This window comes from Eutrigla gurnardus (genome assembly GCF_963514095.1).
Source record: "Eutrigla gurnardus genome assembly, chromosome: 21".
NCBI lineage: Eukaryota > Metazoa > Chordata > Actinopteri > Perciformes > Triglidae > Eutrigla > Eutrigla gurnardus.
This window is the reverse complement of record NC_139932.1, coordinates 5,181,389-5,192,956: the sequence shown is the minus strand read 5'-3', so window position 1 is coordinate 5,192,956 and position 11,568 is coordinate 5,181,389. Positions and strand designations below refer to the sequence as shown.

At 40.6% G+C, this 11,568-nt stretch overlaps 2 protein-coding genes across 2 annotated transcripts in view; both read right to left on the bottom strand.

The window, feature by feature from the left end:
• Positions 1–353: 353 nt before the first annotated feature.
• kcnj8 (potassium inwardly rectifying channel subfamily J member 8) lies at positions 354–6,020 on the bottom strand. Its single transcript, XM_084038450.1, has 6 exons — positions 5,577–6,020; positions 3,803–3,951; positions 2,976–3,136; positions 2,548–2,687; positions 2,244–2,460; positions 354–1,502 (listed from the first exon to the last, which is right to left on the bottom strand). Exons 1-6 carry the CDS (start codon positions 5,921–5,923, stop codon positions 1,251–1,253), a joined length of 1,266 nt encoding a protein of 421 aa, XP_083894576.1. The 5' UTR covers positions 5,924–6,020; the 3' UTR covers positions 354–1,250.
• A 3,419-nt stretch (positions 6,021–9,439) lies between these two features.
• Positions 9,440–11,568, bottom strand: part of abcc9 (ATP-binding cassette, sub-family C (CFTR/MRP), member 9) — a 54,198-nt gene continuing 52,069 nt past the window's right edge. The window contains exon 42 of the mRNA XM_084039210.1: positions 9,440–10,915. Within this exon, the coding sequence (XP_083895336.1) occupies positions 10,778–10,915 (138 nt within the window). The 3' untranslated portion in view covers positions 9,440–10,777. The remainder of the gene's footprint in view (positions 10,916–11,568) is intronic.

Below are 11,568 nucleotides of genomic sequence, written 5' to 3'. Positions count from 1 at the left end.
TTTAATACATGTTGTAGATGTGTGATGATGCATCTGTTTGATTACAGAAAGGGGAGACACGAGGGGCAAAGAGGGTAAATAAGGGTTTTACTTTCCCAGTTGTTTACTTGGACGTTATTTTAGGCATTACACATTTTCTAAAATGCTGTTTAAATGTGTTATTTTTCATACATTTCCAGAACAGAAATCTCAACCCTGGATAAATCCATGTTCAAAATTATTGTTGCATTTTTTTGACCCCAGTCAAAGGTTTTTAGAAAGTTGATTTTGGATTTTGCTTTTTATGACTCTAATAGTATGAAAATACCGTCATCAGCCACAAACGAAATATTTCCGCCATTTATTCAGTAATAAAATGTTGTATACATGAGGCTATGAATGAGATCAGAACAAACCCCTCTGTGGAAACCTTCAGAATACAGAGAAGAAAGAATCTGTAAAGTTGTGTGGATGGACGTGCTACTGAAGTGGAGATTTCTGGATCACAGTCTGAGAAAAACTCATTGAGAGAAAACTTCCTTTAAAGATATGAACTGTAACATTACACACATGTTGAAGACACTACAGGTGAACAGGATGCAAACAGAACTAATAGGTATCACCATTTAACTCACTGACATTAAGACAATTATTTTATATATAACCTAACAGGTTGTATTTAAATATGCAAATGAGGAATTCTCTTATCTACAGACACTAGTAGACAAAGTTGTAAAATGAACACCTGAATGTGTATTTTGGAAGTTTTCTTTCCACTAGTCTGAAGGAAGGCCTGTGATGGAAACAATATCTACCAAATTGAGTGCATGAAAAACTACGCCTGTATGTCTCTGCCTTAAATGATCATTGAAACGGTTCAGATCTAAAACCACATTCAGATGAAGCGAGTGCATTTCTTCTCAAACCAACACAAACGATGATACAAAGTGAAAACCAAACATGTACAGTACAGTGATGGAGTGCCACCGGGAACCACGTGTTTGTAATTATTGCTTTAATGATAACTGATTGGTTAGAGGCGGCTCTGTCAGTGCACAGAAAGATGTCAACGATGTGAGCGGTTAATCCTAAACTCAGAACTAGATTCCTCCATGCACGTGAACATGGGGTAAAACTAAAAGGGCCGGGAGTCTAGAAAAGGCAGGGAACAGAAACAGAACGAGTCCCATCAGGGCAGGAGATACACCAACACCCACAATCCTCCTTGCCACCAGGAGGAGCAGGGCCGCCAGCAGGAGGCAGGCCTCATGTCAGGTGACGGCGTTCAGGTTCTGGCTCCCGTCGGTCGGGGTGAAGAACTGGACTTTGTGCGAGGCGAGCCCCGAGTTGTTCCTGCGCAGGCCCCCGCCGCCTCCCGCGCCTTTCCGCATGGAGTTGTTGCGTCGCATGGAGTTGCGCTTCCTCAGCGAGTTCTGGTGCGACAGCTCGCTCTTCTGGAGAGTCTGGATTAAGATGGACGGCTTCTCGTCCAGTTCTCTGGCGCTGCAGGGCGGCGTCGTGACCTGAGAGAGGGCAGTTCATATTCATCTGTTTCTGTCCCGAGCAGATTAGAAGTACGTGTCATATGTTCAAGTTTCCTGCTTTCGTCTTCTGCGTTGTAACAGAAAGGTATTTTAAAGTGTACTTTAACCTCCATACATTAGATTTAAAAAAGTGACAAAACCGTATAATTACCAGTTAATGAAACGACAAACACTCATGACTGACTGACATTACAATTTTGTGAGAAGTGAAAAGCAGAATAAAACTCTAGAAAAACAAAAGCATAGAGATAAAATGTGAAACATAAAGCATAAAACAATAATAATAAGCTTAAATTAGTTAAATGACGATTGGAAACATGAAACTCTATAAGAACAATATTTAAAATACTTTTTGTATCCAGTATTGTAATGGTGAATACAAAGGAGTATAAACAAGGACTAGTCAATAAGTAAATAAGGATACAGGTAATAGGAAGAAGCATCAATCTAATTATATTATTATTATTATTATTATTATTTTTATTACCTTAAAATATTGGCTTGATATTGTAACTTAAAAAAGCATCAGTTTGTTTATAGAGGGCCTATTATTCTCCTTATCATTCAGCCCAGTCTGCTCCGGTTGGTCAGCTGGCACTCTATTGTGATTGGTCGGCCTCTTAGTGTGTTTGTCAGCTATGCCCCGCCCCCTCACCATAACCAGGGAACAGGAGAGGAAACACACTGAAGGGAAGAAGCATCAGTGCCTTTAGCTCTCACCTTGACTGTGTTACCAAACTTGGAGTAGTCCACGGAGTACACGCCCTCCTCCTCCGTCACTATGGGAACGAAGCGGTGACCCCACTGGATCTCCTCGGAGATGTAGGAGGTGCGGGCCTGCGTGGTGATCCCCGTGGTCTCCACGACGCCCTCCAGGATGACGATGACCTCCAGGTCGCTGCACTGCAGCTCCATGGCGGACAGGTCGTAGAGCGGGCTGGGAGGAGGACGCAGCGTTGGGATTGGTTAAAAATGATGACATTAGAATAAGTAAAGAGTAATAAATCAAATGTGTGAGATGTACCTGTTTTTGTCGATGACGTGGCAGATGATGAGCGGGGCGAGGAGGAAGAGGCTGTTGCTGGCCACGGCCGTCTCCGTCTGGACGTCGATCTGATGGATGGGGATGACCTCCCCCTCCGGCGTGGTCGTCTTCCTCACCACCTGCAGAACATGTGTCGTTGTTTTTACACAAATACACTCAGAAAGGTTCCTAAACTACTAGAGAATACTCTGAGCTATAAATTGCGAGGGGAAACACCTTAGGTATCAAAATATATATATATATATATATATATATATATATATATATGATATGATAAGATGGCATTTCTGGGCTCAAATCACAAGTTAATTCTTTATTGCTGAATTTGATTTGCAAGTCATCAGGTCAACCATGACAGGCGTAACCACGGCAACCAAGGGCTTCTCTTGTGTGGTGAGCAGACACACCTGTAACCTGACGGTGGCTCCGATGATCATACTCTTCCTCAGATCCCCGATACGAATCATGAAACACAGGCAGTTGTTCCTGACGGCGATCACGGCGTGGCGGCTGAAGATCAGCGTCTCCGCTCGCCGGTTGGACTGGGCCGTCTTCATGAAGATGCAACCTGAGGAGACACGAGGGACACACATCACCAAACCAACATGAACACCTGGAGTTTCATCAAGACAATAATCATAATTAAAAATTAACCTGCAAATGTTCACCTATTATTCCTCAAGTATTTATTGAGAAGAATAATGAAGATTAAAAGTGTCAAATGATGGAAGTAAGATTGATTAACAAGGCATTGTGGGTGATGGAGTTTTTCAGTTATTTCAACAGTTGAGGCACAAACTGGCCTTATTTCTGACATTTTAAACGTATTTTGTTTTAATGACATGGTTCAGCAGCTGTCATCAAGTCAGCTTAATCCCTTGTTGAAATTAAAACTGATGTACTTGTACTTGTATGCTACTTTATTTGACTTTTTCCCTTTTTTTGCCGCCTTTAGTTACTTTACAGATTAGTAATAATTATAGATTATACAACCAACAAATACATAATGACCTCTGCAGCAGTATATACGTCATTAAAATGAGCTCCAACATTAAAGGGATGAACATATAATTGCAAAATGATTATAAGCCACTAACAGAACAGAGAATATACTGTGATATGGACCATTCTGCATAAGTAGGTTTCATTTTTTGGATGCTGATAGTAATGTTTTAGTGTGTTTTACTGGTTCAAATATGGAAGTATTCCATATTAGTGAGTGTCTGAGTCTTACCCAGCATGACGGCGTTGATGATGAGTCCTATGATGTTCTGCATGATGAGGACGGTGATGGCGGTGGGACACTGCTCTGTTATCATACGTCCCCCGAAGCCGATGGTCACCTGAACCTCGATGGAGAACAGGAAGGCGGACGTGAACGACCTGAAGAGGAAGATTTAGAAGCTTCTTCAGTCGCAGCTGCTTGAATCAGACATGTATTTATTTAAGACTCAAGAGGTTGTCTCTTTAAAACCCGGGTCCTTTAAGTTTCAGCCATTAGAAGAGTCTCATTGTGCCAAACAGACTCACTCCTCCGTGTCTTGTTGCCCACTCTGAGATATGGCAGACGTGTGTATTTTTAGAAAAGAAAAAAATATCTTCTGCAGCTTTAAATCTGTTTTTCTGGATGTATTTGAAACCCTTCCTCGAGGACATTCACTTCCATTTAAAGCCACCACTGCTCAGTAGTAGTAGAAGTACTCTCTTCTAACAGAACAACCATGTACAAAATACTCCATGACACAAAGAAGCCATGCATTCAAGTAAACGTTTTAAATGTACTTTAGTATCAAATTAAAACTGTGACTGATATCTGAGTCTATGTGACATTATTATAAATAAAAAGTAAATACTGAATCATTCCTGCAGGTGGAGCAAGTTTTAACTACTTTACATAGTGGTTCAGTCCAGTGGTTCCCAACCTATAAGGGGTCGGGTTAGACCACGCTAGTATGACCTCTGCACACGGCTTCCTGTCTGTTTCAGGATTGATTTAAAATGTTTTGAGGTTCTAAATGGACTAGCACCCCCTTATCCAGCAGAAACCTGTCACATACTCCAGTTAGAGCACTGAGGTCGACCAATCAGACGCTCCTATTCGTCCCTAGGACCAGACACAGAAACCGTGTTCATACAGTCCTCATAGACGTCCATGCAATCAGACTAATTTCTGCAACCAGGGGAGTCGCCCCCTGATGGCCAGCAGAGAGAATGCAAGTTTAAGGCACTTGAGCTTTGGCTTTACTTTTCAGAACCTGAAGTTGACTCCTGAGTTAGCTGTGAGTGTGAAGAGAAACAGAGTTCACTGAACAATGACAAGAAGCTCAACAAGACAGTTTGCTTATAAAGCACAAAACAAAGTTACAAATTTCTTTACATGGTTAAACCAAGATTAAAACTTTCAAATAGATGACAAACTAAAATCAATAAAAGGGTGGGTTTATGTGAAGATATGTCTTCAGATATAAGATCACAAACATAAAAAAACAACATTTTTTGCTTAATGTTTACTAATGTATTTTAATGTACAAGTTTTTCACATTTTTTGGAATATCAAATATTAGTTTGAACTGTTATATGAATGTAGAGGAGTAAAAAGTGTCATATTTAAATATATTACGTTACACCACCTGAAAGAGAGGTAGAGGAAGGAAGAAAGTGGATCAGCTACAGTAAGTGGGAGGTGCCAAACAAGCTCTTCTCCTCCTACAATCTTTACTTTATTTCCCCTGAAATGATGAGAACCAAAGTTCCCGTCATGATAAATACAATTATCTTCCTCTCCTCCTCTTTCTCCACCAAATTTAAAAATGGAGGAAGAGAAGAAGAAGAAGAAGAAGAAGAAGAAGAAGAAGAAGAAGAAGAAGAAGAAGAAGGTGGGAGGTTTGGATGGATAGAAAGATAACTCTCATTGACATGTTTCAAGTCTCACCAACACCCTATAACGGTCTCCATCACACCTTTAACGTGTCCGGTTATTACACCGACTGTGTCCGTGTCTTTCTTACTTGACGTCGGTGACGCAGTGGGTCACGTTCTGCCGCTCCGGGTCCAGGTCTCCGTGCGCAAACGCCACCAGCCACCAGCTCATGGCGAACAGCAGCCAACTGCTGACGAAGGTCGTGGTGAAGATGACCAGCGTGAAGCGCCATTTCAGGTCGACCAGCGTGGTGAAGACGTCCTGCAGGAATCGGCCCTGCTCGCGGATGTTCTTGTGCGCCAAGTTGCACGCGCCGTTCTTGGCGATGAAGCGCGCTTTGTTCACGCGGTCCCTGAACACCGGCTTGCGGGGCATCCGGGAGGCGAGCCCCGGCAGACCGAAGTCCTCCGGGATGATGCTTTTTCTCGCCAACATCTTCTCAAGAAACTAAAAAAAAAAAAAAAGAAAAGTCGAAGCTGCTTTTTCCTGTTTAGTCCGTCTTCAGTGCGTCTTTACGCGCGGAGAAAACATGGCCACCTGCAGGGAGACGCTCAGAGACTCGTTCAGTCTGCGGACATTTGGAGGATGTTTCCGCCTCTGCTCAGCTCCTCGGAGGGCTGGGACGGTCTCCTCTCCTCCTGTTGACGTAGTCCAACTTCCAGAGTCCAGACCCGCTCAGACCAGGCTGCTGCTGCTGCTGCTGCTGCCTTCAAGGACTGTTCAGGGACCGTCGGAAAAAACACGAACCAACCCAACCAAAGCGTACTCACGCCTCAGCCAACGCACATAACCTTGAACTATTGTCTGAAATAAGTTCTCCTGAGTTCAAACATTCCTTAATTATTCATATTAGATGGTCAAATTAAGTTATTAATTATAATTTAATTCACATTTCCTCATTAATCTTTCCTCATATAAACGTTAAATTAGTTTTAGGTGTAAAATGAAAGTAGCATATATTTTTATGCAATTTATGTTAACTTTTTTTTAAAGTTTGGTTCTTTAAATGCACCTCTCAGTGTCTTTATAATGTTACAAGACAAACAGGATTTATGGTCCCATAGCAGAGCTGACGCACCTTCTTTTTTTTTTTTTATTACCGATGAAATATTATGAGTAAAAAGTTTAGGAGAATAAGTCATAATTTGAGATATGGCCACCAGATGGCGCCATTTCGTAACATATAATACATTAGTCGATGTGTTTCTGCAGGTTTATTTAGAAAGAAAATAAAGGTCCACTTCACTCAAAACCGTTTTATTATCATTTCAAGTGTAAAAAAAGAATTAGGCACACATAATTATACTCGGCGATGTATGTTTAAAAAGTTTTGGATATACAGAATGTACACTTACATATGTCTGTAATAATAATAATAAAAAAAAGAATCAACCTGTGCTTGTAATAATATCTGGCATTTCAGTCGCATCAAAATGTGCATTCATGAGAGATCACTCTTATGTTACATGCATATAACGGACCGTCAGTGTCCACCCTAAATTAAAACACATTGCATTTAACATATGACACATTAAGTTGTCTTAAAGATATAAGAGAGATATAAGATGTAACATAAAAAATAACAGTGAAACATGAGTCCATGAGTTCCATTAAAGTACTGAAATATGTCCAAACACGGTATAAAAGAAAATAACTTCAGTTTGAGGTGCAAAGCGAAGAATTCATGAAGCAGCAGTCTGCCGGGTTCAAGTCCAGACACACGTGCAGTAAAAACCAAACTCAGAAGATACATGAAAGGTGCTCGTGGCTGGATGAAGCTTAAGGAGGAACACGGTCATTAAGGAGGAGTGGGAGTGATGGAGAAGATGTAACGTGAAAAAACATCTCAAAGAACTAGTTCGTGTAACGGAGGAGGAATAAAAAATCAAGCAACTTCTTGAGATGAAACATCTGCGAGTACGTTATCTAAAAAATAAAACGTTGGCATTTAGTCTGCACCGGACAGTCATTTAAAAATCTCATTTAAAAGCAAAGTGAGTATAATCAATCACAATAATACAAAAGGGACAATAGCAACGCTCCCAGAGACGGGACGAGTGATTAGAAGAACTGATGGAGGCAGCTCGTCTCAACAGGCTGAACCGTGAAGGGAAATGTGGAAAATCAAGAGGATCAAATAAGAGACTATTTATAAAAACATTAACCGGGAATATGAATGATGAAATAACAGTCTGGTACATTAACGACATTGTCGCTTACACAAGCCAGATATGTGTTTATTATTGAGCTTTAGAGGAGCTGGTGGACTTTAAGTGCTGACATTAACTCACCGGAGGGAAGAAGAACATTTCCAACTATTGCTGCTAAATCCCACCATGAGTTGTGGGAGTAAACATGCTGTTTGCATAGATGATTCCAGCACTTTGGTTCGGTTCACTGCAATCAACGCTTAACTGCACTGAGAAGTGGATTCACTGAAGAAGTCAAAGGTACAAGACTGTTTCCAGGTTTTGGTCAAAGCCTCTTTAGAGGTTTTCATATGAATGATGTGGTTATATAAAAGTAATTTATGGTTCCGTTATATTGTTGCTAGGCTGCCTCGTTAATGCAGGTTAACAGCTCCACTGTTTCAGAACTGTTTGAAAAGAAATACGACAAACAAATAGGGATTGAAGCAGAACATTTCGTTGGATAAAAACCTGTTCCAAATTTTCTAAATGTTTATATCTATGTCCAGGGCAGTTGCTAGAAATTCTGGGCCCCCTGAAAGAATATCGGTGTGGGCCCCTCTACCCATTCATTGCCACCTACTGGGGGCTGTGTGTGGGCCCTAGCGGGCTGTGGGCCCTTAGAATTGTCATCACCTTTCCCCCCTATACGACGGCACTGTCTATGTCTTTTTCTATAAATGTTAAATTTCAGAATCTGTAGTTCCGGAACAGTTTGTGTCACTAATACAATAAGAAAGCCTGATCTTTATCTGCATTAATAACAGTTTAAACAGAAAGGAACAGACACGTAATAAACACGCTGTGAACGCTTGAATCACTGTAACTCTTTAGAATCTCCTAAACCACCATCCGTCCACTAAAACCAAGCATCTCCGAGTTAACGGGAGCTCGTGTTGGGCGTCTATTGTCCCCGAGGATAATACGTTCAGCAAAGACGGCAGACAGACAGCGGGTTCACGGCCTCGGCCCGAGCCGGACACCCTACAGTGTTGCACTAGTGAGGCACAGAAACACGAGTCAAGGAGGACCGCAATCAACATGTCCACCAACGGATCCTTTTACTCAATCTTTAAGGTCATTTCTTAGTTTTTCTTCTTTTATTCAATTCTCTTTCAATTTTTCTCCACAGGTCCAATTTGAAAACATCAAATGTGATCAATTCTAAATTCTAAAAATCAAACAGGAAGTTTGGTTGGGTGGACGCGGTGTGTTGTCGGCCTCCTTGCTTGCTCGTATAAACACACAAATCTTCACCCGACTTCATCTGTTCACCGTTAAACAGATTTGTCGTAAAAATCATACATCCTTAATATAGTGGCAGTTGGATAACTTTTACATTTTCTCAATCAAAAACGGTAAAAATTCAACAACAGCATTTCAAAAAAATTGGAAAAGAAAAACAGTGAAAATATATGAATATATTTTCTGAGATTAGAGTAATAACTTTATGAGGAAAAACACTTTTGTTAAGAAACCCCATTGCTTCCTTTTGACAGGTTGGATGAACCTCATCACACCTGAACAACATGCGCCTGTTAGTTCAAAATGTTTCATTATATTAGTTTTCTATGCTCATATCGTAATGCAGAAAGAAGATAACAGAAAACGCGTATATGTAGCGTTTTGGACTTGCGTTGTTCAGAAGCTATACTTACCACAAGAACACTTCAGATTTTTTCTTGCAAAATGATTAATTTATAGTGTTTTTTTCTCTGAACATTACAGCCCTCTCCAGGCTCTGTCATTTTCATTAATTTTATTTTTTAACGCTTTCTTCAGAGAATTTCAGAGCTTTTTTCTCATATATTTATGACTTTAATCTCAGAAGTTCCCCCCTGCCTCTGGCTCTGTAATATTTGTCTTTTGAACTACAATGAGCCCAACATGTTTTCCTATTCAATTGTAAATCTTTGGAAGTTCAAATCAAACCTTTTGTCCGTGTGAAAACGTACATTTTGTATTTGTTTCTGTGTTCCTGGTTCCTGACTGGAGCTCATAACCAGGATGCTCCCTCTCATCCTGGACGCCTGAAATGTTTGCCCAAACTGGGAGAAAACACACAACTCGACCTCCTGGTGGAACCTCCAAGAAGGACGAGTACATTATGAAGAGTCTCCTTTGAGGCATCAAAAGTACCACAAATCTTTTAAAACAGGCATCAAAAGTAGTTTGTCATTGAAAAAAATCACTTTACAATCCAAAAGTTGTTGCTAAGAGATGTCAGCCTGTTCTTCTCAAACTCCGCAGCCTCAGGTAGTTCAAATATGCCAGGAGAGCTTTACTTAACACATACTACACCAGGGTCTAACATAGTGGATCGTATTATCAAATCCCTTTACAGTGGACTCATGTATGCAGAGCACAGGAACAACTGGCCCACGCCAACATTACATTATTTAAACAATGACTTTAAATACAAGTTCCTCCTTATTATTGCATCATACAAGTGCTGAAGAGTAATTAAACAAATACAGGTTGAGAACATGTTTCAAATAGGAGAAGATAATTGAAGACTTTTTAAATGTTCACAATAATCCTTAAAGGACCGAAACGTTCAGCTCTGCAGTCTAAATGACCAAGACCACAGATACGTCGATTTAAATTCTGCAGCTTTCACTGCCTTGAAAAACACCTGAACTGAATATATTTCTAATTTAACACATCTGGCCAATGGAGACTTGAGAGTCCTGGAACTGAAATCCATAATACGCAGTCCTGCTAGCCATTAGCATCATATAGCTATCATGGGAGACAAAAATCTGTATTTGTTATTTATTCTTACTGGTTGCTTAAAAGGTCAGTGAGCCATTTCCAAAATGAAACCTGGATAAACTGATTGATGAACTCGGTAACTGGTTTACCATTTAAAATATTAATGCTGTTTCTACATGTCATTTCTGAAAACAAATAATTGAATCATTAAAGTTAAACTTCAAAAAGATCAACTGGCGATTGAAAATGTTTCTGGGTCTGTTTTTCCATTGAATATAAGACACACGTTTTTGGCTTGGTTGGAGTCTTGTCGGTTCACAGAGGTCCACCTCGGTGAGAAAACAACTCTGCATGCAAACCGGATATAGCTGGCCGACTTGTGTGTCTACATGTCAGCCCTGACGAACGAAGCGAACATCCCATCCTCTTGCTCCAAAAGAGTCTCGGGTTTGTCGTACTCCAAAATGTTGCCCCTCTTCATCACGATGACCATGTCGGCTGTTAGGATGGTGTGGACGCGGTGCTGCGAACAGAGAGCAAAGGTGACACTAAGGGTCTGGAGAAGGTGTAGTCCATAAAATAATCACATTCATGCTCATACGACTGAGCCTTCAGCTTTCAAGATTGATGGTTTATTTATTAATTTGCTTATTTTCTTGTCGAGTCGCTTGAGGTCCAGATGAAAGACGTTAGAATGGAATCAGTTTGTTTGCAGATGATGTTGCTCTTTTTGAGCTTTGAGGATAAAGTCTCTTTCACACTTGCATTGCAACCCTGAACTGCACCCAAAGGAGCAATGCAAGAATGCAAATGTCTTAATCATTCAGACAATAAACCGACTTTACCCTCAAAGCTCCATAGTACCAAGTCTGTCTGATGGAGCCCATGTGTGGATACAGCTGTTCATGTTTAAACCTGCTAAGTGTAAAGATTATAGATAATATGGGAAGCAGACAGCTTGTAAAATCAACCCTGAAGTACATGTAAGTGCATATGATTCATGGTTACGTTGATGATATTGTCCCATTATCACACATTATATCTCATGCAGTTCAGACGGGACACAGCTCTCGATTTATCAGCTAGTTTTTGTTTCATCCTCTCATGTGTAACTGACCAACTGGGAGGATGAACTGCAGGTCTAAACCTCCCAGTATGAGACCTGGTGGGGTTTCA